Raw genomic sequence first — 26763 nt, forward strand, 5'->3', positions numbered from 1 at the left:
AGGAAGAAAGTAGAAGCAAAATCATTGAAGTGGAAAACAGCTGCTAAGAAACCTCTGCCACCTAAAACCGTCACCTTTGAGGTCCCACCAAACTGGAAATCTAATGTCTTGTCCACAATCACAACCATTAAAATTGACCCAGACTTCTACATAAACAGAAATGGATTGCTTCTCCTCTGCCTAGGGGATCACTGCACACAATTCAACGGATAACAAACACCTTGGGTGAAACCTTGAAAAAAGAAATGGATCCTTATTTAGAAGGGCTCTGTTTTACACAAATGTATGGCAATAGAGCAATTTCCTCATCACTTCATTGTCCCGAGGCAACCAAAGAAAGAGGTAATTGATGCACTAGTTATGCAATATGGAGCAGCTGAAAGATTCCAATTCTTTTATTAGGACAAAAATGTAGGCCCCATTTTTCACTTCCATCCAGAAGTCAAAAGGAACAGCAGGGAGAGGTAGCCTCACCACAGTCTCCACATGCTTCTGCTTGGCACAGGACACCTTTTTCTGGGACAATACTGTTGTGAATTCAGACTTGAATTTTCAAGTCGCAGTTCAAGCATTTATTCCAGAATTACTGCTTACAGCTAGGCATATTTGTACTGAACTGGTGACAATTTTTGCATTGACCATATTAGAATCTCTAACTGGATCAATGTGTGTCCTAGATTTCAGGAAATTCAGAAAAGTCAACCAGAAAATAACTTTATTCTCCTCCCTCCTATATGCTAGAGCTAAGAGAGTTCACAAACCACTCCTAAAAAGAAACACATTGAATCAAATCTGCCAGTTTGACTTACCAAAGCTCTTCTACCTTACTGATTATTATACATTTAGAATTTCTGTTTCTTTTTCTAATGCCAAACAGTATTAACTATATAATAACTATTTTGGATAAGGTAAAGTGCTATGTATACATTCACAAGTGAGGTAGAAATATACAGAATTATCTCTTCATTTAACTTTTAAACTGTCTATTGCTGTAGGAATCTCAGCATTCTGCTGGTGATTTGGACTGGAAAAAAAATACTGTAGTAAGCAAAACTTCCACTGAGCTTTTTGACTTTTCAATTTGGAATCTCTAGTGTGCATAAACAGTTATATTTTCCTCTTAATGCTTTATTTTGTATTTATCAATACCAAATTTGATCACTGTGATGTTCATTTGCATGAATCACTTAATTCTTTGCAGTACCTCATGGCCATTCTTGTTTAATAGAAAAGAGCTGTGGTGTCACCTGCCAATGCTGCAACTTCAACCATTCCAACCCCATTTCCTTTCCAGACCACTAACCAACCAGGGAAACGCAAAACAACTCCCATGAACCTGAAGAAACTCTCTTTGCTTTCCAGCCATGATGACAGAAATCTGTTCTTGCTCTCTTCTCAGGAAGTTCCTAGCCTATGATACTTCTGTAGCTCTCCCCCACATGTTTTTCCTCCCAACTGGCATGTCACATCTTGAAAAAGAGCTTTTGGAAGTCTACATGAAACCATTCTTTATTGGTGCCTCCAGAGACATCTGGGAGGTTAACAAAAAAACCCTCCTTTTGCAGAAACTGGGAGAGTGTCTCATGATCTTCCAAATGTTTTGCTGTCTAAGTCCTCAGTTGATCCAATGTTCTCATTCTGTTCCTATTCTTTTGCTCATGCCTGTAGCCTTTTTAAAATGTGAAGTCATCATTCTCAGGGTGAAACTGCATATTCTACTAGCAGCTGTTCAAGATGACAGACAATGATAGTTATTCTCATATTTACATGTTCTGCACAAACCCTTCAGATTATATTAAACTTAGATCATTATTCTGCCATTAAAACATAATTACATTTTTGGTCCATAAAGAATGGAACAAAGCAAAAGTTATGTAGAGCTGTAATTCTACAGTGAGCATCCAGGCTTCCAAACCTAAAATAGGCTTTCTTTTTAACCCCTCTGTCCTTTTTCTTCCTGAAAGGACACTACAGACACTAAAACACAAATGTCATGGAAATGAAGACCATTTGCATATATTGGGCTTTTGCCTTTATAGTTCATGCACAGAACTCACAACAGCAAAGATTAGGGCTTCTCCAAGGAAGCTCAACAAAAAACAATGAAGACATTTAGCCAGAAACAAAAAAACCACATCATTCTTTCTGTCTTCACTTCTTTAAGTCCATGCTGTTCATTCAAGCCTTTTCATTTTAGGCTGCTTGCAGTCAGATAGGTCCATGTCTAAAACAATTCCTCAAGGGATATCCAAACCTAGGGCCTGCTGCAGTGGAACAGGGGAGGCAGCTCCTTCCTTCTGCAAACTTCCCTCAGCACATGAAGGCATGATGGCCCTACGTCTTGGTTTAAAAGACAAATGTCTGACCCACTGATCCAGAATTTATAAAAAGCTATGTCCAAGACAGGAAAATTGTTTTTGTTTCAGAACGATCCCCTGGCACATCTTTGCCTTTACATGCTTTCTCCGCTTTGAGTGCTCCCACATTACAATGAACTCTCTGGAGGGAGGTCCACTTATTTAAAACATTGTCTTCTAGAAGAAAGATACACCTGAAAGAAGGAAATGGCTTTTCTTTTAGGATGCAGGGGTACACCTCCATGTTTGATGCAGTCCACAGTAATCAAAGATAGGTACAAAGCAGGCATTGGCTGGGGGAGAAGGCTGACCCCATGCTGAGAAGGACATATTCTTACCAGCCTGTCATGTTGAAGTCACGGTACAGCATCCTTTTTCCAACTTCCTTGCGCTGCACCCTCCGTGGAAACTCTAGATGTGTGAATTCATTTCCCAGCAAGTGAGGCTGCATGTAAGCCTGTGGGCAGAAATCAAACCACAGATACCACATAAAACAAGACATCATCTATTTTTAATGAGGTAGTATTACCATCCCTTCCTGGTCCCTTCCCACACAAATTCCACCCACTCCTTTACCGTTCTTTTTAAATAAGGATGATGATGTGCTCCATTTCAGCAAACAATGCAAATACACCATTTCTGCCCCTGCCTGATATCCAGGAGTGGCCTTATGAAGCCTTAGAAGTCCTCTTGCCCTCAAAATCCTTTATTTCTTCTCCCTGCTTCTCAAGATTTGTGATCTCTAAACTACACTTCATCCACTGACCCTGAAGGAGTTTACAGAGCTTTGTAAAACAGAACACATGCCCTTTTGTAAGTCAGCAAGAGAGAAAGGAATGATCAAATACAAAGCCAAGGAGAGACTTGAAGGGATGATTGTGCAGTGAAGCTCAAGCTTTTTGACTCCCAGTTTAGCAATGCCAACAACACAGAAAACCTAACATTGCTACCACATTTTAATTGTCATCACCTCGAGAAAAATGCACCCCATCACATGACATTGCAAATAAACACAAGCTACAAGGCAATTTATTTTCTTGTTTTTGAAAAACTACATTCTTCATCCAAAACAGACTTCAAGAAAAGCAGCAACAGTTTTGTGTCACAACTGCAATTAAGGCCTTTGATGGTTTTAATGTTCAAATGCTACTCATGTCCTTTCTGTTGCACTGCTCTGCAGATGCTTGGCGGCCTCTTTGCCAGAGCTGTGCCTTTGACTCATGCTGCAGCTTTGACAAAGCTGACCACAGGCGAGAGCATCGCAAGGCTCTTCGTCCACTGTGTAAATTTTTGGATTGAATTTATACACAGAAGAAATAGAGTATGTTTAGGATTAACCTATCATGTCAAATGATCTTTCTGAAATAAATCTCACTCCTTTTTCTTTAGTACTCAAATAAACAAACCTTTCTCTCTTCCTCTGCAAAGCCACATTGTGAGCGAAAGACACAGTCAAATTGGCTAGGGAACTGAAAAAAAGTTGCACTTCTTAACCTTTTTGCAGATAACTCTTCTTCCTTATCCAGCCAGTTAAGGCAATAAAGTCTGTCTTATCTTCAGCAGCAGCTGCCATCAAGGGAGATGAAATGAGCTGGGCATTAGTTTGCGTGTATGTCATAAATCTAGTGCTCATCAAAGGTAAGCAGCAGGAAGCACTGTAAGCCCTTATTGATCTACCTGGCAGCTGTCATGCAGATAGTTCACAATAAAATATTTCCTGCATTTAAGAGTTGAGCCTGCTCCCACTCAATTTAATAGGAGCTCTATCAGGCTCAGCACATCACACGCTAATTTTCTATCAGCTTGTCCCTGTTCCCGTCACCAGACATCCTTCCAGAAAATACCTCAAGCTTGGTTGGAGCAGGACTGAGGAAGGTTGCTGTGTGTAGCCAACAAGATTGGATCCTGCTTTCAAGAGGTGGCTTTCAAGCACACAAGTGATCTTGACATCACAGTCCCTTCCTGGAACAGGAACTCTATCAAATTCTCTCTGTGTACAGTTAAGGGAATTACATTTTTTTTCCTTCAGCCTACAGTCAGCCAAGGTCCTCTTCTCCACCCAAACATTGTTGTCAAGGGCTCTCTAATTGGATCCCTCTCCTCATTACAGAAATGGTTGAGAAGCACTAGTGACTTTTAAGAGATTCAGCAGTATTAGTACCCATGAGGCTTTTCATACTTCCAGAACTCTGGAAGTATGAAAAATGAACTTCTTAATTTAAAAGTACATGAAAGCATTTTATTTTACTTATTTTCATTCCAGATGCAAAAAATATTGAAAATTCCTAATGCTTTGATGTATCACATAATATGAACAGTATTTGTTCTTTGTATGATAACAAAGAGCTGGATTGTTTTTGGTATTTTTAAAATTTCTTCGGGTCTATGATATTGTAAACAATGAAGTCAGTCTGCACTAAAAGTGAAATTCAGCTCCCTTTTAAAAATGCACAGCCTATCTTGATAAAAACATTACAAACCACTACCAGCTAAATACTGTCACCTGCCTACAAAACAAGGTCATGCTTAAGAAGCAATCACACCTGATATCAAAATGAAGTTATCTAACCTTTAGATTGTAAGATTACTAGTCTGAATAAGAGGTCAAGAAGAAAAACATTACAGGCCTTTAGTTTTTTTTCACTTAAAATCAAGAATTTTCTTTAATGAAAAGGTAAAGCAACCAGGAGAGACTGCAATGCATAAAGATTTACTCAGATGGAAAGTCTGAGGTCATAACTGAAATAAGATTAATAAAGCTGGCACAGTTACCAGTGGACTGCTAATGTTCAAATAAGACTTCTCTGCAGCCAAGCCTCAATGCTTGATTTACAGTCCAGGGATCTTAACTTGATTCTAATATGTTTGGCGTCAGTGAAACAGAGGGAAAAGAGCAATTTGGAAGCTTCTCGTGTCTGTGATCTGAATTCTTATGTGAAGAGATGGGGTTTTTGTTGTGCTTTACTTTATTTTTTTAATTTCCATATTTTTTACCATTTTTAAACTGCTATTTTTGTGCTTCACTGGTAATTCTACAGAGAAAAGAACGTTCTACTACAAAACTCAGCTGCAACTTCCAGTTGGGTTTGTTGAGAACTGTTCTCCATGTACAAGGCAGGACTCTTCTCCCCACCTCAACAAAACCATGCTGGGCAGCAGAACCAGAAAATAAACAAAAAACAACACTTTAAAAATCTAAATCTACAGATCTTTCAAACAGATACAAAAGCAGAACCATGAAATCCCCTCAAGTGATCAAACAACAAAAAAATTGGTAAGTGAACTAACTACCAGAATTTCATCTGTGAGGATGCAAAGTATTTTCCATTTTTAAATTTCTTTAGTCTCAATTTGTAAGAACCTCACATCAGAAACACCACTCAGAGAACCTGAAATTTAACAAATAGTGTGGCTATCAAACACTTCCTACATGCTTATGAGGTATTTTCAGACAACATTGTTATTCTGTGTTATGAAACTGGAACATTGGTCATATTTTCTCTTTCAGAAGCTGTTAGAGCTTTTTGGCATAAATCTGGCATAGTCTGCATTGTGTGTTTTTCATACTCTGCCATTTTATGGTGCATTTTGTGGCTGTATGTATTGCATACAAAATTAGTATTTTAAAATGCAGTTCAGTCAAAGAAATATTAGTCACAGTTGTTTAAAAAGGGCATTTACTTCCTGCTGCGTTTCCTGGTGATTAGAAAAGCACACATGAAATTAAGATAAACTTGGACTTACACATTAGCATGCCAGTTAATTAGGTGGCAGGAAACACAGTTTGTATCTTATCTGTACCTCAGTAAGGCCTGCTACTGCCTTTTTCCAGCTCCTTCAGTAAGCACTGCACTGGAAAGTCACTGGCACTAGTGGTTTTACTGCATTCTGTGCTATTTTCAGATTTACTGCTTTCCCGTACACCAGCTATTATCTTACAAATTTATACTTGTATCATATTGTTCCCTTTTCTCCAAATGAATATTCTGCTATATGGGACTACTGCTCACAACAGCATGCACAGCCCAACGCATCCAGAAATTTTGCAAATGACTCAGCCATTATGATAGGGACACATTTAAACCAAAGAGAGATTAAAATTAAAGGATGTGGTGGTAAAAGGAAGGAGAAGACTAGAAGCCAAATCCATTTCTTGACTGGTCTCTCATCTTGTGAAAGGCCAGGACCCCTTCCATTGAACCACACATCTCTTTTACCACAGCATCATCCACTGTGTCAGATGGGTGAAGTAATCCTATGCTGGGTGATACAGGGAGACAAAAACTGTAAGAGAATTACATCTTGACTGACTTGTAATTGAAGTGCTGACTGGACATTTAGGAGATCTAGGTTCATTTCCTCTTCAGGCTCCAGTTCTGCAGGCATCCTTCAGCAGGTGAATATTAGTGTTACTTTTATCCTCACCTGAGCAACAAAATAAGAATAGATCCCCTTTGAGCCCATGACTATCTGGGCTCATGAACCTTTGCTTGAATGGTGGCAAACACAAAGAGCACCCATGGTCACTGTCACTGGTGGCCACCCAGTCTCTACTAGCAGTGACATCTGCACTGGTAGCAGTGATGCACCATTTCTTGTGAACTTTAGAGAGGCTGCTTGGCTGCACATATGAATATGCTACAAACACCACACTGACCTCACATGACATCTTGAAAGTGTAACCTCAGTAACTAATAGAAATACACCCATTTGCAGTACACTCAATTCACCGTTCATTTTAAACACATTTTCCAAGGGAAAAAGTAACAAAATCTATCCTATTTACTGTTGCAATTTAGACTATCACTACTGAAATTAGTCTCCTCAGAAGATTAAAGAAAAATTGCTTCTGGCTGTCACTGCCTGCACAACTGCTGAATGCACCAGAGCAGTTCCCAGTAAATACTAGATTTTTTTTTTCCTTCAAAATACACTGATACAGGAAGTCAGAACTTTTCCCAAGCAATGTATAGAGCTCTCCTGCTACAGTGCTAAAAACAAAAGAGACACAAATTCAGAAGAAAAGGAGTCTTTTGAATGCCTACCAGTGGAAGGGAAGCAACATGGTGCACTGAACCCCTACAGAAACTGAAGGACCAAGGGAATACTGGTGCAAAGCTTTCACACTTTACATCTTAAGTGCTCTCTGACTGAAGAAGTGCTCTCTGACTGAATGATTGACTGCTTTCTGCAATACTCTCACAAATTGCCTGACAGAGAAGTCTGTCTCTGCCATGTAGCCAGCCTGATGTCTGCAGCTGGATGCTGCCCCACCACTGCCCTCCTATGGAGTGATGACCAGGCTCAGAGCTGCTTCAGAGTCAGAATGAATGGATAGTCAACTTGTTCTTTTCAACTGTCCATGCCAGAGGCTTACTGCCAAGGCAATTCTTGGATGCATGGACAGGACAGGGAAAACATTTGCTTCCCTACCCTCTCAGTTAGTCAATCAGTATTAGCTGAAGCACAGTTTTGTCTAACACTATATTGGAGGACTTCATATAAGATACTCACATGACCTGAACAACTCATTATCCCATGGATTTCTTTCCACACAGAAATAAAGGCTCAAAAAAGAGGGCCTAAAAACATCCTGTGTGACTGAAGGAATCAACAGGCACTAAATTTAGGCAGAGGGAAGCTCCTTCATGCTGACTGCACCAACAGTGTCTGCTACACAGGGAACAGCCTGAAGGCTGTAAATCCATACTCTCCCTTTATTTGTACAGTAACTTCCTCATAGAGAACAGTATCTCTGCATTTACAAAGTAAAATATTAATGCTAAAGTGATTAAGAGATTTTCTTCCTATCATGCAGGAAGAGCAGCACATCATATTTGAAACAAAGAAACTCAGCTTTAACTGCAAATAAGAAAATAGACTCAAAGTAAATAACTTTCAGACAGAACAAGAGACAAGAGATGTTGATGGTAGAATAACAGAATAATAGCAGAACCTAGGGACAGACAAGTGAGAAAGAGGAATTATTTGGGATCTAATTAGCAAGACAGATGCAAACTTTGGAGTGTAATGCTTATGCCAACATTGCAAGAAGTCTAGAGACATATTTTTATTTTTCTTTTTTTTTTTTTAAACACAAGAGTAAAAAACTTACTTAGGGAATGTTGTGTTTGAAATTATCTGTAATTTTGTTTCACGCTCTTGCTGTCTTGCATGTATTCTCTTTGAACATGATACCCATAGACCTGGCATAATTGTTACATACAGAATTAAAATAGACAAACAAAGGTAAAGGAATTTTCCACAGGAAACAGCAGAAATGCTTTTCACATCAGCTACTGGTTTCAAATTTAAGTCAGAAAGGACATCAAAAGAGAAAAAAAAACCCTTGTAGGCAATGTTTTATCTCATATTTCCTACAGAAATAGCAGACTCCCTAGATGCTAGAGATACCTTTTATTTTAGAGGCAAACAAATTATTTTAAATGTAACTGAACTGTAAATATTTATTAGGTCTCTTTTCCATTTGGTTCTCTGAATATGAATAGTCCCAAAGCAGTTTTTCCTCTGAAATTTTCAGCTTCAAGCCAATGAATCTGACTGAAAAAAAATTAAATGTGACAATTGAGGAAACAATTTTTTATTTAATACCTTCTACCACCACCTTTCAAACACCGGCGTTTTATCTAGTTTCAAACCACAGTGCTTGGTCCAGGCTGAAAATAGAAAACACCTTAAGACCTGGGAACATCACTAGCCTTGGCCTGTCCACCTTGAGCCAAGCAAGACCCTGCCTTGGCTGAAGCTTAAATTTCTAAAAGAAACAGAAGAAGCACAAAGGAAATCTCTCAGTCATGTCAGGAATGAGATTTTCACAAAGAACTAATTGACTTCAACCAACTGATCAGAGAAAACCTTAAAGAGTAACAGGATGGTTTGTATGAAAAATAACAACATACATTCTATTCCTCAGGCAACTTATCAGCCAACACAGCATGGTCTCTAAAGCATCCCATGTGTCCCCAGCTAGTCACCCTGTCCCAGCTTTATGAATGCTGCTACATTAAATAAAACTAATCTTTGATCACCCATCCTATTCTGCAGCTACTAATGTTCACTGAGATCACCTCTGAGTTGGATATCTTTATCCTGACAGAGATACTACTGGCATACTGTTAGAGTAAATTACTTGAACTCTGCAATATCACTCACATACAAAGAGCAGTCTGTGGTATTTTATACTGTCACACAGCAAGTACTGGGATGGATTAAAATACATCTGTAGCTCATTAACTCTGTGTCTGAACTCTCAAAATCTAACACCAGTGTGCTGCTGAAGGGTCTGCAGCTGAACAATGTACATAAGTACAGCCACACTAATCGATGGCCTTTGCTGAAGAGGTAATACTCCTTTCATTGAGATTTGCACCACCAGGATTTTCTCCACATTTGCTGATGGCTTAAAGACATGTATGATCAGTCACTGGTGTTCAATAGACACATCATCCTTCACTGAGCCACACTAACTCAGCAGCATTTCTCTGAGCCTTTGACATTACTGGGCAATTTGGTCCTCAGGTCTCTTACCAGATACTGAAGTCGCTGGCGTTCAGTCTCTGGAGTGAATTCTGAAGACATTGGAATGACTTCACCATTTCGGATTATTATAGCTCTGTAAAGTAATAAAATATCATCAGCACAGGAAAAAACAAAACCAAAAACAAAACAGTAAAAAGCCCCAGAAAACCACTGGGTACAGTCACACTCTTATTCTCTTTAGAATCACAGTCAACTAAAGCCATGGCTTTTCTACTGAGGTTGTCAGCAGAACAGGATAATTTCTGCCCTGCATCCTTGAGGCTGGGTAACAAAGTATACTTGTATAAACTGAGTTCATTTTAGAGCTCACAAAACATCCAAGCAACAAAGGCAAGAGTTACTTTGATGTCTACAGGGTATCTTTATTAAGTGAAATGCAGACATCCAGAGGAGATGCTGCAGAATCACTGACTGTAGAACAACACTTTGCAGGTTTTAATACCAGTTGTGGCTGACAGTCTAAACTACTGGCTTCAAATGACTCACCCAAGCACTTTCCAATTATTAATTGGTCATATGTCATGTCAGAACATTTCTACTTGAACGTTAAATGGAAATAGCAAAGAAAATCCTATTTAATACAAAGTTAACTAGTTACCTGCTGAAAGATGGCAGGTAATGGTATGGCTGTAGATTAGCCAGGAGATTTCATATACAGTTCTGCAAATTGCAGAGAGAAAATTTTCTCAAAACCCTGCCTGTTGTCTCTTAACAATCTGATATGCTGCACACAAAATATGGTCCAGTCTTTCCCTGGTGTAATGCCACTGGCTGGAAGACAAGTCACAGGAGGGAAGAATTTACCCAATATTTCTACTGCATTCTGCATCCATGTATTCACTCACAGAACTATGCTCCTTTATCTTTCCATTATTTAGGCAGCTCTGTAAGTAGAGCAATGCCTGGCACTTTAGATAAACAATGTATCATGCCAAGGACTTTAATGCATGTTGTGGAACTGTTTCTCAGCCATCAGTAGATTAATTCAGTGTTTGGATAACAGCAGTGTACCAGCTCTCATCTCAAATTTAGATAGAATTTGGTGTAGCTAAAAAAAGTATTTGCCACTTGGATTCCAGTTTCTCTGTTTTAAATGGTCCCATTTCTGTGATATTTTCACCCCACCGATGTCCTATTTATGAGCTAGCTTACTTGATCAATTTGCTGTCATTGCCTCTATGCCAGGTGTTCTGATGGCACTGAAATGCAACCAACAAATATGGTAGTACACAAAGACTGAAAACTTAAACTTCTAAATTCAGAACACAGGCATCTTGAGAAAACCAACTCAGATACAAACCTGAATTTCTAAAAGTAAATTGGACAGATTTCCAAGTCTTGTGGATTGGTCATTGGACAAAGATTGTCTCCAAATTGTCATCTACTACTGCTAGTATGCAAAAGGCAGCAGCATTATCTATGAGTAAATGAACTGTTCACATTCCTGAGATTCATGTGGCAAAGAGCAGATAGGTTCAGAATAGTATGACAATGCCAGATGCGTGAAGAAGCTCTGACAATGAGAGGAAAACTGCTTTGCTTAGAAAGCAGTTTTAGCTTACTGCTCTTGAACTTCTCAGCACTTCCTTGCAAATAATCCTGTGTAGAAATTAGAGGTGGCAAGAGTGCAGCCTACATACTGAAGGTTCCCATTGGCCCTTAATTAAAACCAATATTGTGTACTTGAGACAGACATGGTAGTTGCAACTCTCTATTTCCTAAAAAAAAATTGTGCATAATTTTTCACACATTTTTTTTCTCCTTTAGAGAATCTGACTACAAACTTACAAGAATGCCTATCCAATTAAAAATAATAAAAGTTTACTGAAAAATTTTCTTTTGCATTTCTGAGACAGTAATTTAAATACAAATTAAGAACTCTAACACCTCTCTTCTGCAACAACACTTTTGATTTTATTTTTGCAATTCCTAAGGTTTTCAGCTTTGACTGAGATTAATTTACTCAGACAGTGAACACTTTATATAACTTTTTAATATGTTATTCGATTCACTTGAGTAGGCCTCCACTTAAGGGGTCTGTGCGTTTAGTATAGAGTATTTACTCTGGCAATAATCTAGACTAGACTGATCAAAGCAGCTGATCAGACACAAACCAAATTTTACACGCTAGTTTAAGTGAGTCATAAAGGATTTTCTGATCTTTTGCTTGTCTGAAAGAGCTAATATAAAACCACACATTGATATAACTGGTACCACATCAGGCTAAATTTCTAATTATCCTTTGCTTCCCCTTTAATCAACATTTCACATGAAGTCCATATTTTAAAGACCACTCAGACCAGTCAGGGGTTCATCTTTTACTTTGTGTACATTGACATATTTCATATATATTTTGATAGCTGTCATTCTCACTTCTACAGGTAGGATTGGGCCCTGAGGGACTCACATCATATAAAAAGCAATTCAGAGGCGAGTGGGTCAACCTTTCATAGCTCGGCTTATTTTCACCAGAACTGGCAGCCACCTGGGATGAAAAGCACAACCTAGCACACACATGCACAAAAAAAAAAAAAAAACCTTCAGAAGGGGAGGAATTAAAGCAATACTGTTGATACCAAGTAAAAGAGAGTTTTATGTTTTTCATTAATGTTTTCAGCAGTTGGACTTTATTCAACTTGCAAGTTACAGCTGTTCAAAAGAGTCAAGTGATTTGATCTGAGGAAAGAGACAGCTCTAGATACAAGTAAAGGGAGGGACACAGACATAAACATACAAGGCACTGGTCCAAATTCAACTGTGGTGAGCTTATGAGCCCGTACTGCGCTCTTTACCTTTCTGCACTAACTGCTTAACTGTTTCACGACAGCAAAGTGTATTTCTGATGGCTCAAGTGACAAAAAGGAACATATTTGTTGGCTGTCTCACTGAGGAGACTGGGTGCAAAAGCCTGGCCTGGGAGCCACCCTGCTCAGTGGGATTTTCCCCTGCGATTGAAAAGGTGCTGAATAAAGCCCTAATTGAGTTTGGAGACTGACATGCCCTTTCCATGACCTTGCAGTGACAGAGCTGCCAAGCAGCAACTGAAGGCTTTTTCCACTGAGCAACCTCCAGAGCCCTGAATTCAATAGCCCAGAGTCAATAACTGTTCACGAGGAAGGAGCCTGGCTGATGAAGCAGCTGCAAACAGCTCCAGCAACTGCTTTTAGACACCCACTCTATACGGTCCTGCAGGACAATTAATTTTGATTTTACACTTCTAATGGCCTAAGCAGCAACATGGTGTTACATGAGCATTACTGCTTCTGCCATGCATGAAACACTCATGTATATAAGGAAATAGTGTTCTGAAAGCATTTAACTCCCCATGTATTGAGGATATATATGAACGTATTGTTTTATGCTAGAATACAGCTGTCCTATTAAACTCTACATAGGAAGCAAGAACTCCTTGAATAGATGCAGTGCACAGACAGCATCTGATTTTGCCATGTTTAATAGTGACATTTTAATTTCCACCACACTGGTGAAACACATTATAGCAGAGCCACAGGGCGAGCCTGCCAAAGGCAGATGGATGATTTGTGTTTGCAGAGAAACAAGTATGTCAACACTAACCAAATATTCTGTGATGACGAGGTTGCTTGAGACCCATACCAATCATTAATTTATATCACCAATGAAATAGTAATTAAAAAAACAAAAGCTTTTTTTGGCAGGATTGGAAATCAGGAGTCACAGATCTGCAGCCTACTCAGTACACTGCCCTCCATGCTCTGATGCCCCCTCCTCACAGCATCATATACAGTAAGAAACTGCTCTGAAGTCTGGAGGCCACGGCGGCCAGTAAGTCGCTTATTCTGATCTCTTCTAAAAATAAACTAGATTTCCCTGAGTCCTTTCTTCTCTTTTGAACCCTAACACCCCACCCACAGGAACTACAGGATTGTACCTGCCATTGCATTTCATGTGCTCAGCACGACAATGAAAGTACGTTCACTATTCCAGAGCTGGGATATTCATAGTAAACAGGAATATTTTGAAGAAAAATCTCCCCAAAAAACAGCTGAAGTAGCCTAAAATGGCTAAAACAAGAATCTGATTTTGTATCTCTTCTGGCCTCTAGAGTTCTTCTGATCCTGAGAGAAGCCATACTGTGAATAAGTAAATGGAGAGCAAGAGATGTGCCAGTGGCTCAATGCACAAGGCAGGACCAGCAGTCATGGCAAATCCTACAGCTATGTCTGCTCAGTCACAGGCAAATGAAAATAAACACCAGGAGCTTAAAAGGCTGCATGTGCATCTGCAAAAAACAGTGTATTTATCTTTTGAATTTACATGACTGTAGTCCATAACCATCACCTAAATTCACACAGAACATTATATGGTTATTTTCTATATTCAGATTCAATACTTAGAAATTGTATTTGGTGCCTTAGTATACATTCGCTTTTAAACTACATGGAGAGTGACACAACAACAGGATAAAAATCTGACACTGTGCTGTACTGCTGCTGTGATGCTCAGGATGTAGCAACACTTTTGCATTTTAATATGGCTAGCAACTACCACCTCTCATTGAATCAAGCAGGGCTTTGGGTTTGTTTGTTTATTTTTTCTTTTGTGTAAAACACAATCAGCTGAAAATTGCACAGCATCCCTTCTATGTGTCTTATGAGAAACAAATAGAGGAAACTCATACATTTTAGAAGAAGCTCTTGTTGGTTACTTTCATTTAATCATACAGAGAAAGCAACACTTTAGTGAACAAGGTCAAGAGTGTAATTCCACTGCTGTCACAGGTCTATTGGGATTCTGCTGTTCAAAACAAAGAGACATCTCCAACCTTTAGGAGTATTCAGGGGACACCCTGATTCCATTACAAACATTTTCAGGCACAAATTATTTGAAACGCAACATTAAACTGTACATTTCTACAACACAGGATAAAAATCTGGTAAAGGTGACAGAGAAAGACCATTCGAAAACTCTTTTTGATGGTGTATATCAATTCCAAGCCACAGGGAGGCCACATCCATTTTGTCAAAAGGTGTTAAAGCATGTGGATTCAGTACAGATGAAGCAGAAGTGTCTGGCCTGTCTGCAAAGGTATTACAAATGTGTCAATGAAAAAGAAAGAGGGATTAAACTGACAGAAAGAATAAGGCAGGGTTTTATTATACTCAAAGGGGAACTAAGCAGTAGATTTTAATTAGGTGTGTCACAAGATAGCTGTGGAAAAAAGAAAGTAAGTCCTAGAACTATGAAATCAGTCTATATGGGTACATGTTTATTTTTGGTAACTAAATGCATATATTTAAACAATCCAGAGAAGATCAATGCTAATGGTTGCTAAGCTTCAAACCAGTTGTGCTTTTTAAAATTTCTTTACCCTTTCTTAATTGCTAAGAAGTGAAAGACAATGACTATAAAACAATTAAAATGAGAAATGTTTTTCTCTTCTGTAAATGAAGGACTGGAACTTACTGTCATTATGATTACTTATGACTTTTAATACATTCAGCACTGGCACCTTAGTTTTACTTCTTCAAACTGAATTACTCTCACTTAGTCCCATCCAGACCCATTTCTCAATGTTTCTTTAGAAACCAGGTGTACAAACACCTCACTGAACTGGCAGTAAGTATGGAACTGATCTCATATTCCATCCATGTATTCACTAACAATGTGGAACTATAGTGCAAAGCCTTTAAACTATTTCCTTAATTTTATGAATTAAGGCAGGCTGGGGATAGTGGAACAAACTATTATATAACATTTAGCTGGCAATAAAGCAGGTTCCAGTGATGACATATCCATCACCATAAAACTCAGGCAGAAGCAGCAACCCTCAGCAATACCAATGGAAAAAACACCCTCCCTGCCTCCCACCTGTAATACTTAAGATAATGCCCCAACTCTTACTTTGGATCATTATCAAGAAGAAAACGAGCAACAAACCAGGGAAGGAGTAGCACCAGTGAAAATGGTCTCTGTCCTCATTTTCTATTTACTGCCACCCAACAGTTGTGCCACCCTGATTGCTTCCTATTTTTCAGCACATACATGAGCCTGTTCACAGACAGGTTGTGACAGGATAGAAACACTGGATCATTTTTCTTCCAGCCAAACAAAGCCAATGTTAAGCAGACGTAGACTCTCCCTGCTTGTGGCTCTTCCTGTGACAATGTAGTTTCATGTTACATTGTGGGTTATAGCAGGCTGCTCAGATACTTTCATTCATCACTTGGGGGAACTTCAGCTCCCTCAAGCCAATAAAAAGTGTGAGAACTTGCCTTGGTGAAATATTGCAAAAGTAATTTCCTACAGGAGTGTGCTCTGGCATTTCCTGCCAGAACAATGAAGATCACTCCCAAACTTCTGCTAAGGCTTTTTGCAGACTGCCAGCCACCCCAGCTACTCCAAGGGTTAGTATCTCATCAGCACAACTGCCAAGTGAAACCCTTGCTCCACCAGGACAATGACTGGGCATTCCCAAGAATTTCACTCAAGGTCCTTTCTTCATGTCTTTGCCACAGCATGGAGCCAAGCATGCTATACCTCTCCTGTGGCAAGATGAGAATCTCCTCCTGCCTTTGAAAAGAAGCAGAGAAAGAAATTATGTAATCCAGTTCCTGCAAATCCCCCTGAAAGTTGTCTTTCAGAGGCACCTGCAAGCACATGAGCTGTTCCTATGCAGACACATGTAGAGCTTTATGCTGTTTTCAATTATCTGACTCATTCATATTTGTATTTCTAGTGCTTACTTAGTGATTCTTTTGGAGAAGGCCTCTGGGCACAATAAGGCTGCTGAAATACTCTAAAGCCATGATTCCAATGGTATGGTTTTACTGAATTAATTGTATTATTTTTAATACAGCATCACAAATAGAAACTGTTTCTTAAGCAGAATAACATAGAAGAACATTTCCATGCAAAGGCTTACTTCTTATGTTCAATAGCACCTGAGCCAGTCAGGATTTTCCTTGCTGCCACCAAAAATAACAGAAATCAGAATTTTTAGAGCTGATCTGGTATTCCATCTCATGTACTCACAACAACTTAATAAGCCACAGTTAAAAGGATTTTCTATTGCTGGCAGTCTGCCCTATATATTGCATCTAACAATGAGAAGCACCTGGCTGTCACCAACAATGGAACTAAATGACTTCAGTTGTTTCTGCATCACTATTCTACAGTTTAAAATTAAATGTAATGCTGAGCTTGCAGGCTGTCCACAGAGGAGGTAGCTTGGAGAAGACATGTTGCCCCATCATTTTTGACCCCTGGAGTGATATGCTTCTAGTTGTCAGTGCCTTTTCAGTGGGCTGCAGCTCCACTCCCATGAGACTCTACCGTGAGTGAATTCCCTGCCCTCATTTAGTGTGCTGCATCTGCTCTCAAGTGTGTTGCTTGGCTGATGAAATCTAAGCATGGAACTATTATTAGCAGTTTGCTTTATTAACTGTGTTTTATTTTAGGGCTAATTATTTTTTTTGTTATGCCCACCCTCCCACTAATGTGATGTCACTGTCTGTCTGTATGCCATGTTCTTGTTTAATTAATCAGGAAAGTAACTTTTGCTATTGAACAAGTAGTGACTTTATAAGTTTACATATACACTTCTAGTAATGTCTACTCCAGCTCCAGTAGTACTAACCCAAATATGAATGAAGTAAACTAAAATGATGTGTGATCAATTACTTTCCTGGTGGTTTATATCTCAACACATCAATCTTTCAGAAAGGGCTTCAGCTGGCAACTAGAAAGATATTACAAACCAGTTTATAGTGACACTACGAGCACATAAAAACTGCCCACTTAGGATTCATTTTTCCCCAATGATTTCAGTGTATTCTTCATCTGAACACAGGTAAGTATGAGGCTGCACTGATAACAGACCACCACATTTCTGTATCATGGCTGAACAACATGCCATCTATTAGTCAGGCCATGCCAGGAAAATGAACAAAGAAATGCAGTCACATCTCTGTGGCCAGCTCTGAGCCTCAGGACCAGTATCGGTGTCAGGACCAGTATCTGTGGAATCAAAGTCTTTTTCTCTGCTGTCCAGGATATCACATTCATCTCCAAGACAAGTTACTATGGCAACTAAACCTGGGCTTAGTGGATGAAAGCATTGCTGTGCAAGTCAGTGTTTATTTTGCCAGTAATATGACTGGGCTATGGCTGTCCATGTAAGATGGAAGTAGCAAGGATTTTTCATTTCTCTGCTCTTCGCTGTCTTACCATTGACAAAAAGAATGCCTTTAGCACCTAAAGTCATATATACTTTGATCTCAGCTTTTCTGCTTAACCCGGTACCAGTTGCAGGATATTGGAACAAGTTGGACTGAGATGTAAAAGCAACGATTACAATTCATGCTCTCTGCTCACTATTCATGAGTGAATTTTTACCCAAGCCCTGCTTCATTCACCCACACAGAAGTGACCAGAGCCATCACCAAAGCTCCAGGAGCAGAGCTCAAGCAGTACTGCATAGCTGCTGCTGAGACTGAATAGCCTGGGCTGCCTTCAGTTTGTTCAATTCAGGTGACTTGAAAAGTTTTCAACATAGTAAGGACCACAGCAGACTTTGAAACATTCACACAGCAAGCCTCAGGTGCTCCCTCTGCCCCTTCTCCCACAGTACAGATGAGAGCTAGATAACCAAGGTGCCCAGTCTGCTTTCCATGCCTTGGCCCTGGCCCTGCAACACTGCAGTGAAGGACTTGCAAGTTCCTGTAGTCAGCTACAAAGGCACAGATTTAAAAGATAGCTGATTTGGAGTTTGTTAGAGACTTTTTCTTTCTTTGTTTTTTAAAGGCTGAAAACCCATGAGAATTAAAATTAATAAAATTCTTTATTTCTGGAAACCAATACCAATGAACTGTGGCTTTAGAGTTTACTGGCATTACTCAAAGAGCCAAAAATCTTCTCCTTCCTCATTATCTGGAACATAAGATACTGTCCATGTGATTTGGACCAAAGATTTAACTGAATGTATACCTCACTGAAAATGTTTATAATGGCTTCAACACCTGCTAATTGCCATAGGTATTGCTAAGGCATATGCTCCAGGAAAAACAAGAATTTGGAAAAGAAGTTGAATGTTTTGTCTTCAAAGCCTGCAAACATTTACTACCAAATTAATAATTTCTGTCAAGACATTGCTGGATATGACATGCCAGTAACATGGAACATTCACTGGATAACCAGAAAATGCTCTTCCATAGCATTGCACTTGGAGTGAAATGACTTCTTTCTGATTCAACACCTTCTCTTCACACCTCACCTGAAGCGTTTCTTGAGGTGCTTTCAAAAGCTTTACCCAGCACAAAATCCTGCAGTATCTGAGGTTGCTGTTATTCCAATGAATCTTGTGCTCCTGCTTCTCCCTGGAAGGAGACCAGGCAGGAAAAGGGGAGAAGGGCTTCCTGCAAGCCTGCAGATCATGCTTCTAATGAAAAGAGACATGAGGAACAGAGAGAGAGAGGACATGGTCATGTCTCCTGAACATGGCTTATCTTTCCCAACATTTTGGGCTAGTCAGGATCGGACCTCTCCACCTATCAAACTGCAAGGAAGGAGTATATACATGGCAGAGACTTGCCTTGCTTTGAACTCAGTCTCTCCTCACTACACAGACCTGTGAGCAAATGAGACTTAGATTATCTGTTGCCCTGAAATGATCAAACATTTTTTATTTTTAAGTGATTCTGTCAGAGAATTAATAATAACCTAAAGAGGGGATGTACCATTGATTGGCCAAACTACAATCCGTAAGTGTTGCTCTTGCCTCTGGGGAGGCATCTTCTGAGAATTTGGAGGAATAAGAACTTCAGAGAATGAAGAAAAGCCCTACCGATTGCTTGGCCCGTGTGTGCTGTTCAGTTTTACAACTTTCTTTGCTCCATCTTTAGGAGAAGACAGGAAAAAGAATGCTTTTCTAAATACTGCAGACTGGAGAAGCTTAGTAACTAAGTCTTTCCTCTAGAGACCTTTAAGTCTCTAGTATGAAGCACAGTTATCGTTTATGTAGACACAGATATAAGGAGACAGAGAAGGCTTAGGCCTGAGACTACTCATAGAAAACAGGGAAAATACCCACCATTTAGATTAGAAGATGAGTAGTTACGAAAAATTAAAAATAATATTAAAGCTTCCTAGACAGTAAAGCAAATACTAAAGTAAACTAATTCTACAATAGCAATATATTAGAACACTTTTTAGTTTCCATCCTTACACAGTGTCAGCACTTCTGGCAAAAACAACCCTACTGTACTGCCTCAAGGAAGAGGTCAGATACCATGAACCACAAAAATGGCTCAGAATCATCATTTCTGACTTCTTAGAAATTCTATTTAAGCTACACTGCCAGTCAGCAGATACATGGCTGTTTCCATGCCACTCTTATTTACTTCATAAAAGCAAATCTGACTTCCTATAATGAGAACTAACCATAAGGGAAGCAGCTGACAAGCACCATGACAAAGAAGAGGAAGTATAAAGGTAATAAGCTTCAACACAAGCAGCAAATCCAAAAAGAATTGAAATGGTAAACAAATTCAATTTTCAATTCACTATTTTATTACACTGGGAGAAGACTTTTATGAACACACTCTCCCAACACCTGGTCTCTTGAAGTACCAATGAAGTTACTTCACCTACACCCACACAAAACCAGCACAAAAATATTCACTCAATGAGCTCCGGCCATTTAATAAGCCAAAATGCCTTAGAAGTAATTTTTCACTTGCAAAAAGGAGGAGAAAATCTATTCTGGACATGAGGAGGTATGTTCAAGTAGAGTGTGAATATGCCCTGAAAACATAAGTACTGGGGAGAAAAGCAAGGAGGCAAAAAGATGATAAAAAAGAGCTGATGAAGCAAAGCAAAAAATTCAGTGACCCTGCAAGTCTGTGAAGCCTTTGAAACACCAGGCTTTTTGCTTTGATGACACGTTCTGCCAATAAATCAAGAAAAGCCCAAGAACTCATTTGCAGATTTAGTGAGGGTTTCAGGGTATATGGAAAAGTCAAATCAACTTATGATGTTCTGCTTCTTGTATAACGATAAAGGCACAACTTCCCTACATGGCTCCAAGCACAGCACAAAATGGAAGTGCCTGCAGTCCCTGAGCAGCTCCAGACAACACAAAAGCCAGAACAATTCTTGTGCCAAATATGGTTAATATGATCATATTGCATTACAGTCATTGTAGTGATATTGGACAAATGTTATGTTGCATGATACTATGCAATAGTTGGGCAGTAATCAGTAAAAACATTAAGTCCCTGTTTTACAACTGCTTCATCAGTAGCTATAAAACAACATCTTAACAAAGAGCATAAAACTAAAAAGAACCTAGATTAACAAGGCATGTTATGGCAGTTTAGAAGTAAAAATCACTTTAGCAATATAGAATTGAACAACACTATTTAAAACAATGATCAGAGAAGATTTACTATTCCATATTTTAAAAAGAAAAGAAATAAAAAGCAGCTATTCCAATGGCCTAGTTTTCATAGCAAATATGCCATGCTGGTAAGCAAAACACAGTGCCTTGATGCTCACCAAAAAAAGCACTATTATTGGATAGCTGACTATAGCACTATCAGTCCCTAATCACATAACCTTGCATGGACAATGCTAATCACTGAAAAGATGAAAGAGAGAGAAAGAAACATTAGAAAAAGCTTTGGCCGATATTCAGATATGAATTTTGACTGTACAAATAGGTATATTTATGGCAGAGTCCAAGAATGATCAGATAAACCATTAGAGAATGAAAGCAGTTCCTTCCAAGTTGTTTTTGAATACATCACCTCATTTTTAGTAGGGTTCTGGTATCATGTGCAGTTAACATATAATTATTACAGAACTGTGATTGCATCGTTAGCAGAAGTTTAATTATATCATTGACATTAGTGATGCCATAACATCAAGCTCAATAATAGTTCATAACAAAACCTACAATTACCACAATTTTTCCTCCCTTTTACACCAACCAAAAGTGTTCAGCTTGGAGAAGCCTAATAGTCCATACAGAAGTGAGCTGGGGCTGAACCTGAAAGGATTGCTGGCTGGTAATTTAGTAATATGGTAATTAAAGTCTTTTCATGATGTAATTACACATCAACTACAAAAGGACAGCTGCTATACAACACTGCCAGGGTACGTGGCATGAAATGATTAGATTTGAGAAGCTTTGGTGGATAAACTGAATACCACAGACATAAGTCTGAGGTATAGCTGGCACCACACAGTACATTATTATTCAAGTCTCCCACTTAACGTTTCCTTAGTCTTATTGTGACAGTAACAGTTTGTTGCACATACCTTGGTCCTCTGACAGCAGAAGCTGTTCAAAACCCCACTTTAAAAGCTTCTGCTGTTTTGAAGTTCCCTGAAATTATGATACCTAACCTTTGGTTAGGTTTGCATGAACCCAAAACATTTCTTTCCTGCACAAAACCTTCTCTCAAAGATTTATATCCGTGGGAAACTTGATTTATTTGCAGGCTTTTTCCAGTGGGGTAGCAGAGAGGGAAGGAGGAGAATGAGGAGAGGGGAAAGGTACAAATGAGTGGGTGAACTCAAAGAAACCAAGGGTTTCATCATCTGCAAGGGTTTCCAACAGCAACAAGAGTGAAAAAACAAACCCATCCTTCTTCTCGAGAACAGATAACCATTCCTTGAAGTAGTTTCCTTATTGTATTTTTCACTGCCTTCCCTTTTATTTGTACAAACCACAAAGTTGACTACACAAGGCATGAGACAGTAAAAAGAAATGTATTTTTCCCAACTAACACAAGTAAAATTTCTTGACTACATAACTATGTTCTTCAAAATACAGTAATGCACTATGCACCCTGGCAGGGGGCAGACAACCTCAGAGTGGCTTGTCTAGTCCTAAAATGTCATTTTTGTCATGACAGCAACTCAGATGTTTTGCAACAGCTGTTTTTTTCCCCTGTAAGTTGGAAAGGGGATTGGTGAGAGAGACCCAGACCAACTGATCTACACTTTAAAGCTTTAAAATTTCTTTTGAGCTAGGAAAGTCAAGAAATTGACTTATCTGAAAATGAAAGATTTTGGAATAATTCTCCTCAGCATACGAGACTTTCTGTGAGGTCCATTTGGGAAGCACAAAACCAAACTATTTTGAATCTGGAGGAACTTTATTACCAACTAGATGTAAGGAATGAGAATTTACATCCTGGTTCAAACAACACCTAATCTTGATGATGGTTTCCTTTTTGTTTCCTGCCCTCCCTATTCTTCTGAACAGAGGTTCTGGGTGTACTTAATAAACATGCAAAACTTCTTGAAGACTTATTACGTTTAACTACAGTTACACCAATACTCTGGCACCAACTCCAGATCACCGCCAACATCAGTATCTTGCCCTTGGGTATCAGAGGTTGCAGAGGAGCTGAGCCTGCTCAGCACAGAAGGAATCCTCAGGGAACTGGAAGTAGCCAGTTCTAGTAATTTAAGAACATTTAAGAACAAAGATCTTGGCTACCCAGATATAAATCCTGCATGCCCAGTTTTACACAGTACACTTTTAAGAGACAATAAAGCAAATTAGCCAACTCAAAGAAAGAGACTCAACTAGCAATAGCACTAGAAAACTTGATTATTTCTAATTTAATGGCAGAAGAGATAGAATGTAGTTCAGCTAGTAGTTCTGTTGACCAGGTAGGTGATCACCTCAAACATGTTTGCAGGTACCATACGAGGACTCGACATTTTGATACAAAAATGAGATTCAAATATGTCATTTGTCAATAGAAACTGGGTGAAAAACTTGCAACACTTACAGCAAATTTGGCATCTTAAAAACAATCACCAACATGACAAGAACAGGAATTTTATGCACAAAGGATTTATCTGACTTGCTACACAGGAAGCAGCAGGAGGCAATAAAAATCTTAGGTTTAAACTACAAAAACCCTTAATTTTTAAGTGTTGTCTCTGTAAGTCTGTGGGTGTACACACTACAAACATGAACTGTGTATGCACAAACCTTAAACACAAACATAGCAGTCTTTACCTAAAGACTGATGCCTTAAGTTTTAGCTCTCATATTTTTCAGATTCTGTACTGCATAAGTGTGTAACTCAGAATTTCATATAAAGTGTTAGCAAGGTCTCTTCACACTTTAGTTAGACAAAACATTCCTTTTCCAGCCCAAGAACCAAGGACACCATTACAGTTGCAGGCCCCAAAAGTATAAACAACAGTGAATTGAGGAAAGCAAACTGGGAGGATGGGACTTCAAAGTATGAAACTGTAATTGGACAATTAACCTCAACATGTAAATGGACCAAAATTTATAAAAGTATGAAAACTCGTGACCGGTCATTGATCTTGGGTGTAGCCACAGCTGGGCTCCTGTACTGCCCAAGGTATATCCTTTAAAAGCCTTTTAATAAATGCCTACTTTATTCCTTTAACACTGTCTAGCCTCTGTTCCAGGTAGCTTCTTTAGGCATCAAGACAACATGGTTCAATACCCTTGCAGATGTGAATTACTTAGCTATTAATGAACAGAATACAAGAGCAGATCATATCGCATTTAAACTCTTCTCTATGCTCTTTTTATGCAGGACACTCCTGAAAGAAACAAGTGAAGTCTGAAATCTTGCAAGAGCCTCACTATCTCTCTCCAGTGGTATTAAGGGCAGAGGTAGTGAGGGGAAAAGAATGCAAGTGAGAGATTTCCAGTATGCTTCTATCTTCAGCAACATCAGAAGACAAAGAAAATGCTTATCATGAGTCTTCAAGAACCCAACTTCAAAACAAAACAAAGCAACAGTTCCTGAGCAACAGCATTAAGCTCTGAGAATTGGACAAGTACTTGAGTTAGAACAGGACAAGGTGGAGAACCTATACCATGATAGCCTGTCTCCCTCTCCTCATCCCCCAAGGTAAGAGTAGCAGCTATTTGTGTACTGATCACTACCTTCAATTACATGAAAATCTGGAAGCAAAATGGCCAACAAGACTAAGCCTGGCAACAGGAGCCACAGGATTTCCTATGGAACAAATGTAGTCCTACCAGCTGTTCCGGATACAGTCACCTTGTCAGTGTTCAACACACAATTCTACTACACATGCAACATCTCTTCTTTTTTAATGGCTTTTCAGCATCTTTCCACTTCTCTGCAAACATCAAGTCATTCAGAAACTGCTACAGGACTAGAAGTGCTGTCAGTTTCCCTGACTGCAACCACTGCTCAAGATACTGGAATGCCATCCCTGGCACTTGCATTCATTTCAGTGAGAAGTGCTAAGTGTCCAGCCAAGAATCACAATCTTCTTGTGATGCTGTTTGCATTTAAGGAACTCAGTAACACCAGGCCTGGGCAGTTTGGGGTGAAGGATTAGATAGGGAGACAACACACTTACCTGCTGTCACCAGCATTTGCCACATAAAGCTTCCCCAGCAAATACACCACCACCAGGGCTGTGCAGCCACCAGAAATGTTATACACGGTCCTCTCTCGCTCTATTTGCAAATCCTGTGGGAGAAGAGAACAAGATTTATAAAGACAGTATTACAATTAATGCTTGAGAAAATGAAGTCTCCCATAAAAAATAAAAATATAATAGAATGTTTATTAAACTGTATGTCCCACTGTCTGCCTTTTCTTGCAGCTATGGCCACATAAGCTGGGAGAAGAACAGAAAGTTGAGGAGTACCTATTACTTATACAAAGATGTTTGGGAAAAATCAGGTCAGGAGAGTGCAAAACATCAGGTACTAAGGAATAAATAGCAACTCTCAGGGATGCAAGAGAATTTGCTATGGCAAAAGCACAATGAAGGCAAAGATAAATGAAGCGTAACAACAGGTACCTGGTGGTATAATTGGAGTGCTTTACATAGACAGCAGAAAACTAATGAGACTCAGCTACAACATGAATAACTACCTATTTCCCTAGAGGAATGCTAGGATTGTGGGGTATACACCTTAAGAACAATAGCAATATGTAGTTTTGCCACAAGTCTACCCTTCAGAAACACAGGGAATGAGTGGATACTAAACGGATTCTGAGTGCAAGAAACATTATATATTAAAAGAGTCCTTCTGCTTAACAGAAGTGGAGAACCCAAATTATACTTTTCACCAACAGTCAATAATATCCTGAAGAGAAAAATAACAAACACATAAATACACACACACACACACATATATATAAATACACATACAATGCCCCAAGAAAGCTTGCAGAACACAGAGCAAGTAACTAAATGAGCTACTTTCATCCATACATTTTAAACAAACACTGAAGTGTATGCCAATGAATTAATTCTGCTGTCTGTAGTTTAGCTTCAGGTAATAAAATGGTACAAATTACCCTTCTGTCCTGTGTCCAGAACCAAATCCCATTGGATTCAAACAGGGAGCATAATTTAACATCACTATTGCAAGTACGGGCAGATCTTTTCCAGCTAAACCCTGCCTACTTTTATGTGGTGCTGCTTTTATTATGAATATATGTTTGCCTCTGTGTGTGTGTGTGCATACACACAGATCTATACTTCAACCATTTTCATATCTGCACCAAGCAACAAACAGTTCAAATTGTTCATGCCTTAGGGTATGAAATCTGGAGCTTTACTTTAGAGCTAAGTTTATCTGAAGAAAAAGACTACAATAAATACAAACCATGACAGGTTCAATTTGATTGAAAATCTGCAGAGACAAAACCTGTCCCACAGTTTGTCTCCTACAAATTTCAAGGGAGGGAAGTGACCTGGTGCAGCAGCAGGGATGCTCAGCAGCACTTGGGCACTATCATGAGCCAGTGGGCAGAGGCGTCTGTCAAACAACTCGCTGACTCTGCACTGGCCAATGCACATACATCCCATT

General features: G+C 39.2%; 1 protein-coding gene across 1 annotated transcript in view; it reads right to left on the minus strand.

The window, feature by feature from the left end:
* The window catches only part of PPM1H (protein phosphatase, Mg2+/Mn2+ dependent 1H), a 130102-nt gene that overhangs the window by 31505 nt on the left and 71834 nt on the right, over positions 1 to 26763 (minus strand). The window contains exons 4-6 of the mRNA XM_021547410.2: positions 25296 to 25408; positions 9906 to 9990; positions 2696 to 2814 (exon numbers count right to left, since the gene is read on the minus strand). Of these exons, the coding sequence (XP_021403085.2) occupies positions 2696 to 2814; positions 9906 to 9990; positions 25296 to 25408 (317 nt within the window). The remainder of the gene's footprint in view (positions 1 to 2695; positions 2815 to 9905; positions 9991 to 25295; positions 25409 to 26763) is intronic.

This window comes from Lonchura striata, chromosome 5 (assembly GCF_046129695.1).
Source record: "Lonchura striata isolate bLonStr1 chromosome 5, bLonStr1.mat, whole genome shotgun sequence".
Lineage (NCBI taxonomy): Eukaryota > Metazoa > Chordata > Aves > Passeriformes > Estrildidae > Lonchura > Lonchura striata.